This window comes from Drosophila eugracilis, unplaced genomic scaffold (assembly GCF_018153835.1).
Source record: "Drosophila eugracilis isolate 14026-0451.02 unplaced genomic scaffold, ASM1815383v1 contig_1197, whole genome shotgun sequence".
Taxonomy (NCBI): Eukaryota; Metazoa; Arthropoda; class Insecta; order Diptera; family Drosophilidae; genus Drosophila; species Drosophila eugracilis.
Genome location: NW_024571981.1, coordinates 1,915,919 through 1,939,639, shown reverse-complemented (window position 1 = coordinate 1,939,639; position 23,721 = coordinate 1,915,919). Strand labels below are relative to the sequence as shown.

The following is a 23,721-nucleotide window of genomic DNA, read 5'->3' as shown; positions in this document are numbered from 1 at the left end:
GATGGCGTGTCAGTGTGAGAGAGAGGGTCTGGGCTGAAACGAAATGAAATTGAAATGAAAAAAGGTTTTTTTTTGCCCGTAGATGGAGGGATGGGGCAGGGGAACGAGAGCATAAGAGCGAGAGAGAGAGAGGGAGGATTTGAAGAACACAATACAACGCACAAACGAATTGAAAAAATAAATAAAACGAATGCGAGAGAGAGAGCGATTACGTTTGTCATTGTATTTTTCGGGGTTGCACACAGAAATATACACACAAATACAAATACAACGATCAATCGCACATACCACTCCCCTTTTTGGCCTGGTATTGGTGTAATGCGAGACGTGCCACAGACATTCGTAAACCCAACTCGTATTCGTATTCTGGTTTTGCACAATCGCAGATACAGATACACCAGCTCGCTCTCACAGACACAGATACATATCCAGATATACATATGCATATACGTATATATTCGTTGCTGCCGACAGCGCTGCCGACGTTGCTGACGGAAAATCCGAAAGGAATCGAATTGAAACTCGCTTTTCATTACGAATTTGTCATTCGAAAGAGAAGGTAATGCAATAAAACTTTTGCGCGCGCATTTCTCTCAGTACATAACGGTAGCGCTTCGTGTGTACGCCTCTGTGTGCGTGTGTCTGTGTGGGTGGGCTAAAAAAATAACACTCGTTAGCGCTTTCTTGCTCGCTCTCTGGCAATTGCCGCCTTTTGCCATCCCGCTCTCAGTCGATTCCCATTCGAATGCAATTCGTTTCGTTGATTTCTCCGATTCGCGAATGAGTGGGGGAAGAGGAGCCAAACGGAGAAGTAGAAACAGAGGCAGCGACGCTAACGTCGCCGTCGCAGCGGAGTAGCTGGCATCTCTCAATCCGTCGGTACACATGTGATGGTTGAAAAAAATACCCTTCTCAGACAGCCGAAATCGCATCAGTCGGGTTTCCAGCTCGGCCGGGAAAAGTCGGGCAAATTTCAAGAAGCGGCTCTGGACAGCTAAATTGTTAAAAATAATACTAGTAATTAATCGAGAGACAAGCAAATCCGTCGGTACGATATTCAAAAAATTCCATTACGAAAACGGGCAATCGGAATATATCATTTGAAATATTGGAAAACATATATTTCACGTCGAAATTTCGAAGCGTTTAAACCTACCATTAAGAAAGTGCGCGAGTGTCTTGTGTCAGTGGATTTGAGTTTTAGAATTACTTTTAAAAACCTTAAAGGTAAATCTATCTTCTATATCGAATCATTGAAGTAGCTCTGGAAATAGGTAGATCTATGCAAATCGCTAGAAACATTTAGTTTACGAATATTCACTAGCTTTTAAAATAACTACGTTGCTTTTATTTTGCAAATAAGGTGACTAATTAGAAAATTAATCAAAACATTCCAACCTGTGTCATTTTTAAATAGTTTCTTTTAATAATTTGGTACAAGAATTATATTATCTAAAGAAGGAAGAATAATTTGATAATAAAAAAATTATGAATTATTTTCTATAGATAGGGCAATATTCAATTAGATATTCAATTAAGATTATAAAGTAAATATAAATAATAAAAATAATTTTTATCTTTGTAACAAATTATAAAACCTAAGATATATTTTAAATCAAATTTCCTTGAGATCAAAAGAAGGAATTCAGATTTTGATAAACAAACTAAAAAAATTCTAAAAATGATGAATGTTCATGACATTGTGCCTGCTCTGTCAAAAATATTCGATTAATATTTTTATAGGCCCGAACTAAATAAATATTTTAAATATAAAACCATTAATTAGCGGATCTAGGAGCAAAGCTCATTTAGAATTTGCATAGAGAAGCCTAATAAATAATTAAAAACGAATTAGAAGTTCATTAATTATTTATCTCCCTCTCACCACCTTTTCTCTATTTCTTTCTAACTTTGTGTTAACTTTTTGCCACAACAGAAAACGCCAAATTAAAGAATCGTTTAAAAAGTGAAAAAATACAAAAGCGTCGGCCATGATGAAGTATGGATTCTGTGACAAGTGAACAGAGTGAAAAGAACAATAATAAATCGGGCGCAATAAATAACAATATTAGTAGTGTTATCGAAAGAACTGCGGGCAATATGAACACCACCGCCATGTTGATGCACCATCAGCAGCAGCAGCAGGCAGCCGCAGCAGCAGCAGCTGCCGCAGCAGCCCAACAGCAGCAACAGCAACAGCAGCAGCAACACAATGGACGCGACGGTAGCAACAGTTCGCGCGGAGCTAACGACGATCGTCCGAATGGCCGGAGTTCGCATACCGGACGAGGATCAAGTTGCTCACCGGCCAGCTCACCAAGTCGTCATCCCAGTGCCGTGAGTCCTGTTAGCTCCTTGAACCACTCCATGATGCAGCAGATGCAACAGCAACAGCAGCAGCAACAGCAACAGCAGCAACACCATCAGCTTAGCCCCCCGCCACATGGTATGCCATCGGGAAATGGACTGCCGACGGGTCTGCCACCCAGGATGCCCCATGGACTGCCGCCTCATTCGCTGGGACTTCTGAACTCCCTGCAGATGATGCATCATGCCTCCCCCTTGGAACTAATGGCCGCTGCCCATCATCATGTGCCGCCAAGGTCGTATAATTCACCGCCACCGATCTCCACCTCGGATCCCAGTGCCAATGAGTGCAAATTGGTAGAGTACCGGGGTCAGAAGGTCGCCGCATTCATAATTAGCAACGAAACCATGCTTTGCCTGCCACAGGCCTTCGAGCTTTTCCTGAAGCACCTGGTTGGCGGTCTGCATACGGTATATACCAAACTAAAGAGACTGGACATTGTACCGCTCGTCTGCAACGTGGAACAGGTGCGCATATTGCGCGGATTGGGCGCCATTCAGCCGGGCGTCAATCGCTGCAAGTTGCTCTGCTGCAAGGACTTCGATGTCCTCTACAGGGACTGCACCACGGCCAGGTACGAACGAAAAACAATTCTGGGGAGTCCTACACGCAAATGGGTGGTTTTTGGTTATTTCACGGATATGATTTTGTTTCACTGATCTATGTTTTGTAGTTAAATCGAGTTTAGTTTCTTAACGACGATTTTCACTGGTATTAAGACAGGAAAAACAAACTTTTTAAGCTTTAAAACTAAAAATCTTTAAAGTGTAAAGGTTTTTAATAGCTTTAAAATATATAGTTTTTGTTAGTTTTTGAAGTTCCCATTAATTTCTAAAAATATAAATGCATTTTCTTTTCTTAAGTTCTATCTCTCTGTTTCGTCGAGTGCATTTGCCCAGTTAGTTGCATTTCTAGTTCGGGTTTTGCTCTGCAAAATTTTCTCATTTCCTGTTTCCGCTTAAGCCAACTTACGCACTCAACTTGCACCCGCCGTTGCAGTCGCCCTCCCCCTCTAGATTTTCATATTGCAACGGGCACAATGCAAATAGTTTGTGCATCGATATCGATTAACCCGGGCAATCAAAAAACTTTCGTCTCGCATTTCGCCTTTTGCCTTTTCCGATGACATTTGGCGGAAATACGCAATGCAAACGTAACGCTCCCCGTAACGCCCTTGCTAACTATCCGAAAGCTGCGTAATTCTTTTGAGCGCCTCCTAACAATAGTTGGTGAAACAGTTTTTCCACCTTGTACAACTTTTCCTTCTGTTCTCCATCCGATTTCGTTTTTTTTTGCAATCGACGTGTGCGGTGCCCTGTCAGCTCATTTCCGTTTGAGTGGAAAAAACGACAAGCAAAAAACAGAGCAGAGAAATAGGCTTGGTTTTATTTTTGTAGTTTGTGGGGGTAGATCTAGGAGTTATTAGGTCTCCAAGTTATTCATGGTTAAATATTGTAACTCAGTTTAAAACAAAAACTTACAGGAAGTGCTATTGTCCTTGGTTACAGAAAAGTTTTACCAGCAAGTCTTTTAATTATGTTACAGGGTTGCTAGATTATTTCGGGAAGATATTAATCTTTAAGACCCTGAAAAACGTTACCTATGCTCTTGAGAAATAAATAATAAAAAGCTAAAGGAACTAAAACTCAAATTAAAATGTCATGTTAAGTCATTTAGAGTCATTTAAGAGACATTTAAAAACAGGAAAAGAAACAAACAATTCTTTTTATAGATCCTTAAATTAAACTATCAAAAGATTAAACTAATTAAAGGCTAATATTCCGGTTGATAGATCCCCTAGAGATACCCAATACTTGATGAATATTTAAACATCCCCTGGCCATAAGCTTTTCAAAAACATTTACAAACCGAACTCCCTGGCATTGAGACATCAGCAGTTGAAAAGATTACAATGTTGTATTCCAATTTTCCTTTTTTCCTTCTGTTCTGTTGTTTTTTTTTTTTTTGTAAGCCTGTGAAGAGTCCTGGGCTTTTGTTTACAGTTCCCAGTTGCAGTGAAGAACGGGTTGAACTGGCCGCTGACCACAATGCAGTCGATGGAAAACCATCTAGTTAATTATGGAAAAGGGCTGAGCCACATGTATGGAGTGTGCTCCAAAGTGCACATGCGCTTTGGGCAGAGAACTGTGTACACAGGGAAAAAACGGAGAGCATTTTTTTTAACTCAGATAAAAGATCTGGATAGATAAACGTATTTTTAAAGTCTTTAAAAGATGTTAGGTTTCTTATATTTTTCATTAGGAAATACCTTGAGGATTATATTTCCCATTGTAACTTAAAGCCTGTAGATCTAAAATTTTTTCCTCAATGAAGGGTTGAGCGGAAAGCGAGAACAGAAACTGAGACCCGGTCTAAGTACAATTCCCGGTTTTGAAAACCGAACCGGACCCAACATGAGGAACGGTTAAAACTGCGGTTAAACCTATTATTAGGTTGAAAAAGTTTTGCACTAAATTGAAACAAGTTGGGAGAGCGAAAAGGGGAAATGCGAAACCGCTGAAGGCGCAGCGCTCTCTGGGGATAATTACAAATTGTTTTGGCCGATGGGGGGGTTCAAAAGAGGGGCTTAAAGGGGTGCTCTGGGGCGTATGCATTTTCACACCCGCTTGCCCGCCAAAATGCATCAATGAAAACTTCCCTTTCTTGCAGCATTTGTACCCCGAAATTTAGCCGTAGTTCTTCCCATTTCGTTGCAGTCCTTTTGTTTTTTTTTTTTGGTTTTTGTTTGTATTAAAGCTTACACACAACGTTTAACAATTTTGCCTCACTTGTCTCTTCTTCTTCTCTTTTTAATTGCAGATGCCTATCGATCAAGCCACCAGAAAGGTAAACACACAAGTATAATAAAAAAACTATGGCAATAATTTCTCTCCTCCTACTTTTTTGGTTCATTTTTCTGTTATTATTTTTAACGAAGGAAAAAAAACGAAGATGAACGCATCGAATCGATACACTTGAGAGTTTTTAGAGCGAAAAGAATTTGTTTATTAAATTAATTAAACTCGAAACGGAAATTGGGCGAGCCTCGAAAGGGCGGAAGTCGAAAGGATATATACAAGATAAAAAGTGCAAAAAATAATGTGCAAACTGTAAATAGAGCGTGAAAAAAGGGTTTTCTTTCGATAAGAATTTTTGGCAGGTCATAACGGTGTTAACGGTAGATAGAACAGGTGTGTGGATTGATTTTTCAAGATACCGTAAAGAGGAAAGTTTGAAAAGAAAGTTAAATGAAAAATGTTTATATAAAAAGATGATCATTCCACAAGGATATTTCAATTCAAAACTAAAATCACAAAATACTTATTTCACAATTTTTAACTTCTGTAATTTTTCTTTGGTAAATTTTAAACAAAATCGCAAACAAAGATGCTCACATTTTCACTCTAAAACACTCTTGAGCTCATCCAATTGTTAAACTCCTTTTGTTCAAATCAAAACTTACGTTGCAATAATTTTTTATTATATTTGTTTGCCTTTGTTGGGGGCTTCACCTATGGCAGCCAACCATAATAATAATTTTTTAAAGATATACAGTTACCCTTTTTTGTTAAATATACTACGCTCATAATTACAAAAACTATTGACACTGACATTTGTTATAGGTTCGTACAATTTTGTCAGCATTTTTGTGCGAGTCGCAGTTGGTTCAGTCAATTTGGTTTGGCAAATGGCAAGCAATTGATTTTGATCGCAGTTGACAGTTTGTTCTCCACTCCTCTCTCTCTTTCTCTCTCTTTCGCTTTGGTATTTTTTTTTTCGCCTAACTTGGCTAAAACGGCGTTTAAGCGGCATCGACCAAAAGGCGCACAAAAGCCAAAGCGAAACTCCAATGAGCCCACAACAACGTGTTGTGACCGAGCTGGTGGGCACACCTTTCCACTAAATTGGACTAAAGCCTTACTCCGCCGAAGACTAACCAACCGATCGGATCGGAGCTATGGACTTGCAGACCACAACTATGCAAATTGCTCGGGCCAAGTGGAAAATGTTGGACACAAAAAAGGAACGAATTGAAAAGCCATCGATTGATTTGACTTCATTTGAGTTTAATTTGTTGTTAAATTTGTTCGAGTGAAGAATGCGGGGGAAGGAAGGGAGTTAAATTAGTGGGAGAGTCTGAGTTGTGGGAATTATATGGGAAGATTTGGTAAAAGATAGAAAGGTTTATACTAAGATAATGAAAGGGTTAAGGAAGTGCCTATACAGGTTTAAGAAGTACTAAAATGTTATTAATTAAAAACTAATATCTAGAAAACCCCAAACCAAAAGACAATCAAACAAAATGGTAGAAAGAATATTATTTTCCCATAAATCTCGCAAACAGAGGAGAACGCTGGCGAGAATTCAAATTGATTACAAATAACTTAACACAAATTGCGACAGCACATTGATTTATTATGTGGATTTGATATGCACAGCTTTGTTGTGGAGACCAGAAAGACTATAATTTATGCTAGCCAACAATAGCGGCGACTGTCGAATGTCTAATCACAAATGACTGACTGACAATCAAGAGATCAACTCGACTTTATTCAACTCAACCGAACTCCTCAGGCTGTCAAAATGAGAGGCGGAAAAGTGTTGCAAAGAAAGACGGAAGGGGGGGGCAGGAAACTATATACATATATATATTTAATTATATTAAATTTCTAAAATAATTCGAGTCTATGATTTTCGAGGTGTGAGTTTCATTCGGGCCATTTGCATTTTGCAAATTCAGCTTAATTGAGTGTAACCGAAAAACAAAAGCAACATTGTGCCTGCCTCTCTGTTCAATCTAAATGAGGCAACAATAGTTCAATTTATTTTTTATAATAATTACAGAGCCTAAAACAAAACTGCACCCAGTATTCATATATAGTCTGTGTCGAGTATTCTCTCAGCATCATGAGATGCGATTTAACTGTAGGAAAGGGAAGTAAGGGGCGATCTTGGTTAGCCATCCAATCCATTGTTGGTATGGCATGTTTGTAACTACATTTTTTTCTTATAGTTTTTGCTTTTGTTGCCCGTTGTTTCGGTTTTTGTTTTTTGTTGCGAACTAAATGAGTTATTAGCACGCCAATTGAAATTGAAGTGAGTGAGGAAAAAACAAAGTATGCAAAAACAATTGCCAAGAAATCTGCATTAATGCACCGAGCACCACATATCGGAGCCGTTGCCGCTGGTCCGAGGGAAATCGCAAGTCGCTCGAGGAAATTATATGGCTATAACTTTGGGGAGTAAAGAAGGCCACCCAAAATTGCTAATTACCATGTGATTTTCATTTGAATATTTGACTCTGGCCAGGCATTTGCATAGGAAAATGTCGTATGGCAGTATGATGACAAAGTATTCCAAGTATTATAAATATTTTTTAGGTTCAGTAGGGTAAATTATATAGTTATTGGTCTTATATAAGTCATATTCCTTTTAATTTCTTTAAGAAAATTCGAAGCAAGGTTCTGTAAAATTCCTAATCAGATCTCCATTTTCTTAATAGGTTAATAATCTTTTACAATTTCTTAACAACTTTGCTTTATCTTTCTGGGTCGTTTAACCTTCACATACCAATCTAATTCTCGATGCGATTAAGAGCAACCAGACACAAATCTAGTTAGTGTTCTCTAATTTACAATTCCAATCGTCGGTGGCTTCCATTAAAGGTTGTACTTGATAATTTTGAGAAGTACAGGGCGTAAAACCCACAATTAGTCTGTAAATATTTCCCTGAGACTTACCCTCGGGATGTGCCTGCCCCCCACTTGCAAAAACCCTTTGGCGAATGCCATGTCATTCGTACATTTTCATGTCATTTAACAATGAATACGAAAGTCGACTGAAGTCAGCGTTGTCTTTGTCTCGTTTGGCGGCTCAATGCAAATTCCAATAACATTTATTGTTAACAGCGAAAGAAATTCGAGCCAACTTCCAAGCGCCAAGCCAAAGGTGTATTCTTTCCCGGTGCTTCTTTCTGGGAATTTACTTACTACGATATCGTTGGGTCTTATGGCTTTAAGACAAATGCCAGCGGCAGTGGTTTGAAGGGGCGAGAATCAATTTGAGGCTATGGAGATTCAATTAACATTCTGCCCGGTGAGCACTCGGCATTGGTAAATTGCAAATATGGAAATTGTGTTGCGGGCACACATTTAATTGTCGGTTAGTTGGATTGCATTGATTTAGTTGCCGGCAAACACGCTCTGCATCGGCACAAGGTGGCAACTTGGCCATAAATATAATTGATTTGCCAATTTGCAGCTAAGCCCCAGTTTCTGGTTCCCCTCTTCCCACCAGACTAAATCCCCAGGGGCAGTGGGTTAAGCCCAGGGAGTGTGGATTCGCTGACAAATGCCAGGAACGCCTATTGCATTCGAAGCTATCGAATCGAATCGAATCGAATCGATACGATTGCAATCGATTTATGCAACTGCAAGGTAGTGGCACATTTAGCACAGTTTGGCGCATATTTTGGCGTCTGTTTCTCAAGCGTCCCGGCCACAAGTCAATAATTAACAACTCAGCTATCCCTTGATTATTGAAAAATACGATCATCGGAGGAGACGCGGTGAGACGACAGCTGCAAACAGGTTCGAGAATTGTGTTGGCAAAGTTTTTTTTTATTTTTTTATTTGGCCAACCGGTTCCTCTCTCTCTCTCCTCTGGTTGCTATTATATATATTGTCTTACTTGTTTTGGCAGGCCACAGCCACAGCGACTATTTTGACAAATTGTTGTTTATTCCTGACTAAACGTTTGTCCGTTCCGCGAAAAAAATGCTAAATGACATTTGCGGCGAGTGACAACGGTGCATAAATTAGTAAAATGGCAGTTGGCCAGCCTCGAAAGATTGGAATTTGCTCTTAAACGTTGCAAATTTTATAAACAATTGGGGATATTGGAACGCAAATTAACAGAAAATTAATTTTTAGGCTTAGCCGGTTTTATTTGTTTTTGAGAAAAACTAACTTATGGAACGATTTTCATGTTTCTTGGTTAGAAATTTAAGGCTTTTAAGCTTTAATGTTGGATACTTTAAATCAGAATAAAGTTAAATTAACATCTTCGGGGGAGGATATCATTGAATTCCATTCTGCAGGTCATTAGTATTGCATCATCTTAAGACCATTACGTATATTTCCCTCAACCCAATTACCCAATCTTATCCAATCTCAACCCAATGCTAAAGACATATTCTAGTGAAACGAAAATTTTGCAAAAAAAAACAAACATGTCAGCTCTGCAGAACCGAAAAAACTTTCCAATGAAAGTGTTGCCTGCACAGCACAACCTCCAAACTCACTTCCCATAAATTCATACGAACTGGACTGACTGACTGACAGACGCACGGGTCTCAGATTTTTGCACGTCATAGCCGGGGGAACGGCCTTCCGACTCCGATTAGATCCCAGAAACACTTTCGCTGGCCAGAAAACATTGTTTTCATTCTCGGAATGATTCATGGCTAGAGTATCTCTCTGTCTTTATTTGACCCTAAAGGGGCTAAGAAAACAACTCCCAGGTTTTGTTTGTCGTTAAACGTTTAATGGAGCACAATTAAAATCCAGCCGCAAATATTGTCTGTGGCAATATGTAACTGCAAATATTTGAAAGAATTGTTATCCGAAGAACGCACAATTACAAATTATTCAGAGTTTCGTCATATATATATACTATACGTACATCGTAATAATTTATATCGTGTACACGATCATTGCTACCTGTGTTTATTTGCCAGCGTTGTCTTTGCCTTTGGCTTCTAAGGGGGACACCTGTGTACCAGCGGTAAACATGGAATGAAGATTCCATAATTTAATTGCTAAGAACAAGAGAACCATCTGGAGTCGGAGATGGAGCCGGAGCTGGTGGTCCCGCTGGACAGATGGTGGGCTAGGGGTCGTTCTATTTGATCAAGACCCCGGCTCCCCTTCGTAGTATTTGCTGCAGTTAGTGAGTTATTTTTCTTTTTGGATTCCGGCCCCCTGGTTTTATCTCTTGTTTGTCATAACTTCCACCCGCTGCGCCAAGTTGTTTATGCCTTTTCGGTTGTCGGTTAACTATTTAGCTTAACCTGCGTCAAGTATTTGCCAAAGACTTGTTTAAATATTTTCTTAACAAATAGCAGCAATTGCGGGCATAAATTACTAGAAAAAAATAGTTGAACTCTTTTTTCATTTATTTTTGTTTTTTTTTTTTTTTTCATTCTTCCTCTCTTTGTGGCTTCAGTTTATTGTGGTTGCCGTTTTGGGTTGTACATATTTTTTATGGCACATAATTAAAATGGTAGCACGTTTTCGTTCCTCTCGTTTTTGGCTTTTTATTTGTCTCAAGTCAACGGGGTGCTCACTAAAGTTGGTTAAAGCTTAATTAGGCAATGCAACTTGTGGGCGAGAGGCAGGGAATATGACTTAAAAATGCCATTTTCGGACAGGGGGAAAATTATTAAACAGCAAGATTCTTTGGAATAGTTAAGCCATGATGGATGCGTTTATGGCGAGACAGGCCATCAAAAAATTATAGACACTTTTTGGGTAAAGGCAATACGCCGTTCTTACAGAAGCAAATAAAACTAAAGAATTTACAACAATATTATTTTAAAATATTCTCCGCATAGTCTGGCATATATAAATCATGATCAAGCTTAATTATTTACATTTTTAAAAGGAGCCTAAAGAACTGCAATATATCATTTTTGTTTTCTAATTTACCATCTATTCATCTTAAAGCTCTCAAGTTCTATTTAAACACCAATAAATATTATGTTCGTTATCACTTTAACACATCAATCATATAATCTGCGTGGAAATGCAGCAGCACAATGCAGAAATTAGCATTTTTCCCTTTTTACTTATCCCACCATCAACAATTTGGTGAATTGTGATCACTGTGCTGAGGCATTTGGCATTTTTTTGTACTGATACCACGGATATTGTCCATTGCTCTCAACCCAACAGTAACTCTCTGCAATTCCGCAGTTCCAGACCGGGTAGACCGCCCAAAAGGGGACCCGTGGGGCTTTCCCTGCCGCCCACACACCTATCGCAGCATCCGCAGTTGAAGAAACATCGCCTGGACAACGGGGACTATGCCTATGAAAATGGGCACATAAGTGGTGAGTAATCGAATTCAATGTTGCACACATACAATTATTAGGGAGAAAAGATCAAGTTTATGAGTGACCATACTATGTTATACTATGCTGCAAGGAGCAGTGTGACCTTAATAATTAAAATTAAGTAACATTAAGGATGTTTTGATGGCAACTCTTTGGTCATACATAGAAGCGATTAAAGTTTTTTCAAATGTATGCTGCCTCTTTATTTTTTCTGTGCATTAAAAATTCCCACTTGCCACAGCCAATTGCAATTCTCACACAATTGAGTGGCATGGCCGCAGGGGCCACGAATTCGGATTCGAATGGTAATGAAATCATTCCCAGATTGGCCACAAAACTTGCTTTCGGGGATCGTCGACTGTTGGGTTTTTGTGTTTCTGTCTTTCTGTGCTTCCCCAATCGATCGATGATCGTCGCTGCCGCCATTTGTGATTTGTGGTCGCCGCTTGTTGGCTGATTACAGCTTACAGCTCTGCCAAACGAACGAAAAACGAAACGGATACAGAGCCACAGATACAGATACAGATACTTTGGCTACGTTCCCAGCCAAAGCTAAGGCCAGAGCCAGAGTCAGAGCCATAGCTATAGCCACAGATAAATGGCAGTCAGAGCCACAATCAACTTGAATTCCACACTGTGATTTGTACTGGCACAGGAAATCGCATTCAGTTGAATTTTCAAATTGTATCTGTGTCTGTAATTATGATAAGTACAAGCGGACTCATATTTAATTGATTTTTACATATTTCTCTATGATCGCTAGAATGAGAGACATAGAGAAAGAGAGCTCAAGCTGACAACTTGGTCAACGCCTCTTTCTATTAATGTGTCCGAAACCGTACAATACTGAAAGATACCCCCGAACACAGCAACAAAAGCCCAATCGAAAGAAATCTGAAAAATCTTTTTCTTTAGAACCATGCGCCGCCGGCGCCTTCTGAAAACGAAGATGGGCCTAAAAAACGACTGTTTGCTTTTTTTCGCCCCGTCATTTATGGCCATAAAGAGAAAAGGTTGTCTGAGTGAATTACGGGGCGTTGATACTTGAGTGATATTGCATTATTAATAAAAAGTGCACAACGCATTTCGATAAAAATGTTAACTGCATTTTCACATTCATACCTTTCGAACCATCGTTTAATTGCATTCCAAAGCGAACGAATTTTTGCCAATTTACAATGTCTACACTTTAGTGAATTTTAAAGCATTTAATGGCCCACTAAATCGTCTAAATGCATATATAGCCATGTACTCAGGGTGTATATATCCAGAGCAAACAAATGACAGCCATAGATACAAAGTATATACATATTCGACGTGTGCGTGGGTGTTTTAGTTGTTGTGTTTAGTCTGGCCGCTCAGACAATAGACATGCCATATATATAGGTATGCATATATATAATATATATATTTGGCAGACACAGACAGGAACAGGTGTCAGTTGGGCGAGCCATCAAAATGAAAGGCAAATATTGTCTAGTATGGGCCAATGGACGAGTGAATATGCATTTTCAAATTAAAATATTTACCAAGGTTCAGGGCAAAAGTATAGTAATTATTGATTATCGTTTAAGTGGTCAAGTAAGGCTGCTAAATAGAGTTTCTGTAAAGGTTCTTATCACTGTAGAATATTAGTTTAATATATCCTTAACTTTTTATAGTTTTTTGTATAATATTTCCTTTATAATTTCCCCTTTTTCCAGATATGAAGTCGCCCCTTTTGGCTAATGGCTACAATCCGCCGCCCATCAATCACATGGCTTTCATGCAGATGAACGCCCATCATCCGGGAGCGGCGGCTCTGATGTCGCCGGGTATGCCGCCTCATGGCTTGCATGCTCGTCCCGAAAGCCAGATGCTCAAGGCCGCTGCCCAAAACGCCGGAATGTCAGCGGCCAATATGGACGCCTTGGCCAGATCCGGAATCTGGGAGAATTGCCGGGCGGCCTACGAGGATATTGTCAAGCATTTGGAACGTTTGCGGGAGGAGCGAACGGATGAGCGCCAGCAGGCGATGGGTGTGGGTGGAGCGGTCGTTGATCGTGTCGGAAATGTGATGGTGGCCGAACATAAGCCCAGGGATCTCAGCTCGAGGAATTGTAAGTTGTAAAAATTTAAATATTACTTCACAATTGAAAAATTTGAAAGAATTTATTAAGTTGTTTCTGAAATAACCACCATAATAATCGAACTAACATCATAAAATTCCCCATCTTCATTTTACATTTTTAAGGCTCCCCAACGCGCCAGAGTCCGGTACTGAATCTCAGCAAGTCCGGCGGAAATACAGATCACGGCGGAAGCAACTGTGACGCGGGCAGCGAAAGAAGTGATTGCCACTCGGTGGCGGGATCCCCAGGACGAGGTGGTTCTCGCAGCCTGGACGAGGGCAAGTCGCAGCGGTGTCGGAGGGGGCGTTTCCTCCCATGTGGGTGGCGGAATTATCGGCGTGGAAGACGACGAAGAGGAGGAGGAGAACCTGAGCGACGAGAACCAATCCGAAGTCGATGAACGCTGCCTGGCCAAAGATGACGAAGGTGAGTGGACTTTACATTGATTCCTCATGTTGCCACGAGCGATGTGCGATAAGCGGTGTACAAGATGCGATAACCGATAACTGGGTTGTTCTTCTGTGACATTTCTGACTGACTCCGTTCGGAATTTGTGTCGTTTTCTGACAGATTTGAGTGACACGGAACGTGATAACCTGTCCACGGGCTCGGCCGCAGCAGCAGCGGCTGCAGCAGCGGCAGCCGCCCATCAGCTCCATCAGCATGCCGCCTCCCATCACCACCAAACGGTTGGTCTCTCCCATCACCTAGGGGTAGTGCCCCCACATCAGAGGGGTTCGCCCTCATCAGCCGAGGCAGCCGCTGCCGCCCTTCAGCACCAAAGAGCCTTGAACTATTCGCAATTGGCGGCAGCTGCAGCAGCGGCAAATGGGGCGGCAGTGGGCGGTGGTGCTGTGGCCAATGGTCCAGCCGGTGGTGGTGGTGCCCTCACCCCCAATGAAGCACTCTTGGCAGCCAACGATGCAGCTGCTTTGGCTGGAGGTCTAGCCCTGGGTCCGCTGGGCATCGATGCCCATGCTGCCGTTCCAGCTAGTTCTACGGAAACGCTGCTCAGGAATATCCAGAGCCTGCTCAAGGTGGCGGCGGATAATGCCAGGCAACAGGAGCGCCAAATCAGCTACGAAAAAGGTGAGTTTCAGATGCTCTTAGCCTTTAGAACTTTATAACCTTAAAAATATGCTGTTCCTTATTTAACTAATAATTATAAAAATATGGTAATTATTAACATCCACGTATTTCTGTTTTAATATAATTTTAGCTGAGCTCAAGATGGATGTTCTAAGAGAGCGTGAAGTTAAAGACTCCTTGGAACGTCAGCTTGTCGATGAACGTAAATTAAGAGGTAAGTTTACGTAAAAAAATTAATAAATAGGTAATAGTTGTTATAATTATATATAAGTGGTTATACCTAATAGAAAAGAATAAGTCCCTTCCAAAGGTATTTTCTAGATTTTTATGGAATATTCTTTATCGTTAGAACCTAAGAGCATTTACTTCCTTTCGCATTAGATATTTTGTGTTATTCTTCAGCCGAAAACCGGTTCACATTAGCGTCAGTCCACCGTGAGTGGTGATCCATTCCCCGTTGGTGCTGCAAATCAGTCCTGACAGTGCGCCACATTCACGTCCATGTCCACATTTAGCTCAAGACTCCAGATTCATACTCAGATCCCGGCCAGCTCCTTCGCTCAGCCTATGCCAATTCCGACTCCAATCGGGCGCACTTAATGCAATCTGACTCAAATGACAATGACACCTGATATGCCGACTGTCTGCGAATGCCCCACTCTTAACCCCTTTGGGCCCCCTTAACCCCTCCACTCTGGTGGTCGTCGCCAGGCTGCGGGCTAAGGAAAAACAAAAATAAAGGGGTTTAAGGCTCAGGCTGCTGTTCTGCTGTCTCCTGGCCTTTTTCAACAGAAATCACAATTCAAATGAATTTAATATCATTTCATTATTTAGTTACACTCGAATGATTGGCAAAAAGTAGCCAAGTTGGAGTCGGTAAGGGGACTGGCGGGGAACTGGAATCCGAGTTGCAGGGAGAGAAATCCTTTAATTGGTTGTTGTTCTGCCGTTTCCTTGTGATGACTTCTATGGAAAAGACCTTAAAAGGGTTGTCAGGGGTTAAGGGTTGATTACCTCTCGAAAGGGCAGCGATGGAGAAGAACTAAGCCTAATTGAAGGAAGTTTAGAAAACAAAATTCATTCAGTCAATTAACAGTAAAAATCTTTCTGGCTTTTGAGTAAAAGTTCAAAGCATTGAATGTAAATAATTTAAAACTGATACATTTTGTGCTTAAAACTGCAACATTGAGTACTTTTAAGCAACTTGGTAATATCCCAATTATAAGCTCTTTTACTCGATAATTTTTCAATTGCATATGCCAAAAAATGATCCATATATGGGCCCCTACTCAGTAATCACTCGCAATTCATTAGGCATACAACTACTGCTGTTTCTCCTGCCCAAAAGGCAACCCTCAAATTTAGTAGCCGCCATTGAGCCACCCAAAAAAACTAAAACTCCACCCAAAAAAAAAAAACAAAACAAAATAAGACTAAAAAACAAGGAAAAAACCAAAACAGCGGAATTACAATGCGAAAACAAAGGGAACCAGGGCAGACTATAATTGCCCACCGACTGACCGACCCGGCCATAACTTAATCTCCTTTCCCCCTTACTTTGTGGGAAAATTATGGAGGGAAAAACAGCACATAAATCAGCAAACGAAAACCGAAAAAATTGCATGCAACTATGCAAAATGCCACACAGGCACATAGACATCTAATTGCAACTAATAATAACGCCGGCGATAAAAATCGCAGCCATGTACAAGTTAGAGTTTCCACTTTTCGAGTACAGAGAACATGGCAACAATTGGCCATTTGCAACGCCAGAGCGTGGGTGCTGGTTGGAAATCGTATGGAATGGAGGGCCACAGATGGAGGGCAATGCCATCCAACCGATCCTCGCTGAAATTCAATATGCCTGCAACAGTTTTGGATTTGATTTGAGGTTGATTTTGTGGCTCCACCCTCAAAACGGCTGTCACCACGCTTCATCGCATCCATTCGCAGTGAGATCGTCGATCAGGGACACTGGAAAAAATATTTGATCAAGTACAACATTCAGCTAAAAAAGTTAAAGTTATTTTTAACGGGTGTAAAAAATGTCTTAAAGGCTTTTGAAAACATTTTTAACAATATTGCAACATTTTTTACCAGTGCAATATTTTTTATTTGTCTTTCTGTGTTTTTTTTTCTATGGCTCGCGATCTGGAATGATTGCAAGTCAGGATCAATAAACATAATTGCGCCCACACACACGGCCGGATGCGCACTTGAATTGGCACAGGCAACAAGCCAGAGCCAGAGACAGAGACAAAGAACTGAGGACTGAGGCTAGAATACTAAAGACAGATCGAAAACCAGAACCGGAGCCCCAGAATCGTTTGAATCGATCAAATTACCAGTTACCAGTCCGAGATCGCCGCACGATCTATCTATCGCTCAGTGGGCTCAGTATTTGCTGTTGTTCTGTTCTCGGGGCTTGAACTGCTCTTTTCCTATCTATTCCTGACATTTCCGTGGAAGGAATTTCGTGTTAATGGTTGCCTCATGATTTGTGGAGAGAGTTGGTGGAGATCAGTGGGTCAGTGATAGCAATCTATCAGTTTTTAAATTCCAAAAATGTAACCCAAATCGATTAGATGTAATTTGTTAATTTAGAAGATTATCTCAAGTTACATATTGTTAGAATAAATATTGGGAAAGAATATCATCATTTTCATTTGAATTTTCCTTTTGACTATATTAAAAAGTAAAAGAGTTTTATGATTCAAAACGTTTACCATAAATTGATAAAACTCTATCTCATCAATAAAAACTCATAAAATATTTTCTTGTTTTTCTTTTCAGTGCTCTACCAGAAGCGTTTCCGACGCGAACGGAAAATCCGCATCCGCTATCAGCAGCAGCTGGGCGGTGGCAGTGGAGCTGCCAAGGGCAGTCCGAATGCCAACGGCAGCGGTGGCGGTGGATCTGGATCTGCTTGTAGCGAATCGGAGGCGTGTGGCGGCGGTGGCGGTGATAACAAGTGCAACAACAACAACAATAATAATAACAATAGCAACAGCAGCAGCCACGGCGGCGATATGGAAACGATGAAAGGTGAGTTTCGGGGGTCAAGGACACGCACAACGCATGGCTAACAGATCCCCCTTTAAATCTTTTACCTCCCAAAAACCACTTCAAACTTCCATCCTTAACACCTCCTCTCATCAGATATTGATTACGAAAAGGAGCTAAATAATTTGTAGACCTCTACCTATTCCAACCCCCAAATTGCCACCCTACGCTTTTTAACCAACACAGCGCCCTTTTGTATTCACCATCTTTCGTAGAAAACGATGCTGGCAGTGAAAAATCGGACAAGTCTCTGGCCTCCAATTCTTCCTGTGATGTGACCGCCGGGCATTCGGCTGGATCCGTTTCCGGATCCATCTCTGCCGGCCTCAACTGCCCGGGTTCCCCCACTCACTTCAAACGGGAGCCCCACTCCGATCACGAAGGTTCCGTGGAGCGCCAGCCACGTTCTTCAGCTGCCTCATTGGCCGCCCACGACGAGGATAATATTAAAAGGTATTTTAAAGATTCATTTTTGGTTAAAATAGGTTTGTTTTTGTTAATAGTTATAAATTTGTTGATTCGTTTATTTCTAGTTTCATAATTTTAATCAAAACTTTTCACAATTGTTTCTTCATAATTTTTATTTGGTTTTTTTGTTTCAGAAGCGGTAGTCGCGAACGTGATGAGCGACCGCCCAGCGGATCTGCAGTCTCTGTTGCAGCAGAGGGCAGTTTGGCCGCTGCAGCAGCCGCGGCAGCAGCAGCAGCCGCTGCAGCAGCCAGCAACGGAAAAGGTCCATGGAGCTATCCCGGCATTGATCTGATGGCCACCGGCGCCTTCTGGCAAAATTATTCCGGTAAGTTAAAAAAAAATATAACTCTTTTTAATACATTTAATAAATAATTTTAAAAATATGTATATAAAATATATTAAAGCAAGTCTCTTAAAATGCTTTCTACAATGTTGTTTCGATTTTTCCCATTCTTTCCTTACAGAATCCCTGGCCCAAGAGCTAGAGATGGAGCGCAAAAACCGTGCCGCCAATGCCGAGCGGGATGTGAAGAGTCCGCTGTCGGAACGGCCGACGGCCTACTACAAAAACTCCGTACTCTTCGGCAGCGCCAATTAAACAGCTGGTCAGGTGAGGTGAGGTGGCCAGGATTTATTTGATCTCAGAGTGCAATCCCAGACGGCGGCGGCTCTTGAGTAGGGGGGTTCAAGAAATTTAAGTGTACATACCTAAGAGAGTTGAAATAGAGGATGATGAAAAGCTGGAGTCTTAAGGAACGTTGCAAACGTTGGAGCGGCCATTTTGTATATAGAGAAAATATAGTGAAAAGATGCAGAACTTCCGATATCCCATTTAGAGTGCTTAGAACCGATAGCGGAGCAGAGGTAAGCTTACAGTTACGTTGTATATAGCAGCCGATACGAAAGACTTTTTAATGAATTGAAATTGAACGATATGCTGAAGAAACTGAAACCCGTGTAGGCAGTTGGCATAACTAGCATTTAACTTCCCGAAAAGAAACCATTTTTAGCATTGCTTATAAACCCTAACATATAGCTTCAATTCGAGTATATAAATGTAACAGAAATATGAAGAGAAAAATCATATGAAATAATACGTAGATATTTAGGAAGTATAGAAATAAAACTTACGAGCCGCTTTTTAGTGTTTTAAATGAATGGATAAAAACTTTGATTTATTTTACGAGGTAATATTTCTAAACATAAGATTTTAATTTATTCACTAGCCTAGCAGGAGCGCAGTAAGCCGGTAATACTAAAAACTAGCATATAAAAATAATTAACTTAAAGTATTTCCCTTGCCTAGGCGGTAAACAATAATTCATATTATATATACCTAATAATAAATATTAAAAATAAATGCTAAACAAACAAAACAAACTTGTATGCCCGTTACAAAAAATAAAAAAGCAAAAAGCAAAAAGCAAAACAAAACATAACATAATGAAGGAAAAATGATCAAAAATTGACATTAAAAACTATTTAAACGCTTCATATGCTATTATATATACACCCTCTATATATATACACACACATTAACTTTAGTCATAACAATAGTCAAAGAACAAATAATTCCGCGAATCAACAAAAACAATAAAGGTTCAAATATTGTGCAAAATTTCGCCGCTCGCAGTAAAAACACAGAAATTATTATAATAAATACGATTAAAATAATACACCGACCGACAACACACAAAAAACAACACCAACAACCAAGCGAAAAAGTTTAAAAATAATATATAATAATAAATTATTATTGCAAAAATAATAAAGCGACAAACTGTGTTTTCATTTCTTTTTACGGAGGAGGTGTCGTGTGGGCGACAGACAATGTGGGCTATGTTTAAATTATTTAGTTTGGGTTGGTTTATTTTGATTTCAAATATTTTAGTGGAAATCCATTTATTATGTAATACTCTCTACATACAGCTCGCAATAGGAAAACGATTATTAAATCAGGAAAAATACTCTTTTTCCAATATAAGTAAACTCCCAAAAAAATACAGGTAACAAGTAACAGGAAGCGCTATTACTGTCGATTTACTGAATTAATGATCCGAAATCATTGGCATAGGATGTATCTTTGTTTAATTGCCGTCTATACAAAAGCCTTTATGCTTCGCAGATTAATTCGCTGTGCGCTGGGCCTCAATTTGGTCTAACATATGCCAGTCTATGCGATTTTTAGCAATTTAATTATAGCACCCGGGCCTCGGAGGAGCGTGAGATAGCCGCAAAAAAATTTGAAGAAAGATATAAAAACCAATCGATCAGAGACCTGGCAAATTCTTGTTTCGTTTTTTTTTTTTTTATTAATATTATTTGGCCATCAGCTGCGAGGCGCGCGTTTGGACAGTTATCGATCCAGAATCCATAAAATGTATACGGCCAGATGATGATTTATGCGTCTGGCTCAAGGGGATCAAATCAGTTTGGATCAGCTCTCAATCTCTGATTGGCGAGAAGAGACCACGCGGAATCGTATACAGAAACAGAAACTGCATATTGTGATTATGATTATTGGTAAATTATATTTAATTTACAGTTAAACGATCACGTATGTACGCCAAAGGCCCCGAAAATGTTTTCGCCGGATCGCTGGCGACTCGAACCACACTCCAAAAATACCTTTCCGACCTGACCTCAATTATCGATTTAACTTTATTATTGGTTTTGATTTGGACTTTTTGATTTTCGGGGCGCATCTCACCGAAGCAAAAAAAAGTTGAAATTAAAAGGAATGCTGTTGATTGCTATGTTCGTCCCAGGAGGAGAAAAAAGGGCACTACAAGGTATGGAAGATATGTGTCGCTGGATCTGGAGCATTAGGTGGGCAGGTCGCTTAATTCTCGTTAATTTCTCACTGGCAACGTGCAACGTTTAGCTGATTGCGGGTTTCCCAGTCCTCGTCCAGTCGAGACTTAAATTGTGGCAATCATATTTTGTGTTAAATGCATTAATTTTATGTTTTATTGAAGGGTCCTTGCCCGTGTTTAACTGTTATTTCGGCGGTTTGCTGGAACTGGTTGACAATAAATCAGATATATTTGAGGGCAGGTTTTTGAGGGCCACTTGAAACTGGGTTAATGGGCACGGTGTGGGGATCAATGCTAAGGTAACATTTAAGGAATATATCTAAACGAATTAGTACATTTTGTGTGATATTTATACAAATAATTAATGAAATTATCTCCTCAAAATTATTTGGTCTCCATAGTTACCAAGTCTTCCTTAAGCTTCAGATAACCTGAAACTAATTTACCAATTCCTTTCTTAAGAACCTTCTACATGACCGGCCATAGATCATCTTTGGAACATCTAACAGCTCTTTCATTGTAGCTGTTGTCAGGGCTCATAGATCATGATTCTCCTCCCGGATCGTGGATCGTGTATGCTGTTGACAAGCAACTGTCACCACCAGCGGCCCAGGCGCCATATTGTTGGGGTTTCACTTCGACTTCCACCTTTACCATTACCAGCATCCTCCAGCTCCGAGTGCTGTCTTTTAGCCTCCATGGGGCAGAAGCAAAAACTGTGGCTCCAACGGCATGGCAGGCAATTTCCACACACAAATAAGCCGCCAATTTGCCCCCACTATAGGGCAGATAGTCCATAGACCAGACGGCCGAAACAAGGCAAGCGAAACCCGCCAGACACTACGTCAACTACGTAGACACGTGAACACGGCTACTATGGGATAATTCATAAAAGAAATAAAATAAAAAAATTATTAATATGTTTAACATTTTAAATATATTTTATTTTTAAGTAATCTATCAGGGAAGTTTATTTTACTTTTATAATTTCATATTTAAAATTTCTGTGTTCTTTTCATTTATCAAATTTGAAATTTAAATTTTTACCTAATTAATATATCTAATCTAGAGAAAATGCTTGATAATTAGGAGAAACATAAAATCTAACCCACTGTCCTTGACTAAATAAAGAAAAACCTAGGCATCCCTTTGGCTGGATCTTCCTTCGATGACTCCGCTGGTTATAAATCAGTTTGCGCGGCTTTTAATAAATTGTAATTGAGTCGCGAGTCGCGACTGCAGCTCATAGATACATTTGTATCTGCTGTTTAGGTGCTTAGTTCGCTGGGGCATGTATCTTTAGCTTTTGGCTGCGATTGCGATCGCGTGTGGGAATGCAAAGGCGAAGATTCGCAGGCGAATCTTGAGCTTCGAGAGGGCCCATACGATCCGATCCCAAACCATCCAATGCGATCCTTATAAAGCAGGCTGCTGTTAAGTTAACCCCTCTGCTCTTAACCCACTGTTGTTGTTGCCGTTGTATACATGGCACTTTGCCGGCTGTCGCCACTTCGGTTGTTTGGTTGTTCTGGCTGTTTGGTTGTTTTTGGTTGTTTGGCTGGCTCCTCAGAACCCCCTGCTCTTTACTCTCGCCATCCAGCATCATGCTCGAAAATCACGTAATGAAAAATGTTTTGTGCGCAATTTTTCTTTTCATTTGTTTCGTGCCTCTCAGCTTGCAAAATGGGAAAAAAACAACAAAAAAATATATACAAAAAAGACTGTTTTGTTTCGCTGTTTGTGTGTGTCGAGCAGCAATAAAACCCATTGAACACGAGTTGCTTTCGAGGCAACATGAACAATTAATGCAACATATGTTAGCGGGCCGCAGAAACCGCAATGCAAGATCTGCAGCAAGATGATCCTTTATGCATTTAATGGCCGGCCAAACAAATCGAATTAGTTGGCAATGCTCTAGGCTGGCAACACGCGAGCGGAACTAGCCAAATAGAACTATGGAATTTGATTTGGAGTAAGACTATTTGGTCTATAAGGACTACTTGGTACCCTTTCGAACTGTTGGAGTGTGCTAAATATATGAAATATATATAAAAAGTAAGACATTTCTACTTAAGAATATTTATAAAAACGTTACTAAACTAAGTACCTCGAAGCATAGATAACGTATGTCTAAAAAATTCAAAACCCTCTACTAGTTAAGTTTTCTTCCCGTCAACATTTTCACTTAAACCCTCTGCTTAAGAGTAGTTTTAAAATTAATTTCATAACTAAGATTACCGGCTACACCCCCAAAAAGGCAAGGCAATCTCCCATTCCCCCGTTAACTTCTTCCTCTAATAGTTACAACTAGACTTTTTTCTAATTGAAACTTTTTTTGCAATCGGGCAGCAGCAAATAGTTCGATCGATTGCCAGGATACGAATTAACCCAACAGATACGCAGCTGCAATCACACCGATTGCCAATGCATATGAAAATTGTACTTTTAATTGTATCTTCAGCCTCCAACCCAATACATTCCAGACTATGGGCCATAGGTTATAGACCAGACGGATCCCAGGGATCCAGCTCCAGCTCCAGCTCATCGCTTCTTTAATTGCCTCGCCGTGGAGGAGAACTCGTATTTGTTTTTAGACTTTTGGGCGGGCAATTTATGGCTTATCATTTTTTGTGCTTTTAATTTCTGTTTTTTTCTTCTTCTTCTGTTTTTGCTTTCCTCAGGTGGGTG

The 23,721-nt window shown here is 40.2% G+C and overlaps 1 protein-coding gene across 1 annotated transcript; it reads left to right on the top strand.

The window, feature by feature from the left end:
• Window positions 1–498: 498 nt before the first annotated feature.
• LOC108118479 lies at window positions 499–19,121 on the top strand. Its single transcript, XM_017231205.2, is given in 13 exon segments — window positions 499–1,227; window positions 1,937–2,942; window positions 5,189–5,215; window positions 11,344–11,480; window positions 13,187–13,582; window positions 13,717–13,874; window positions 13,876–14,020; window positions 14,165–14,683; window positions 14,814–14,897; window positions 17,477–17,728; window positions 17,962–18,199; window positions 18,349–18,542; window positions 18,682–19,121. Coding segments are annotated over 12 exon segments (3,225 nt in total). The 5' UTR covers window positions 499–1,227; window positions 1,937–2,001; the 3' UTR covers window positions 18,816–19,121.
• Window positions 19,122–23,721: the final 4,600 nt, after the last annotated feature.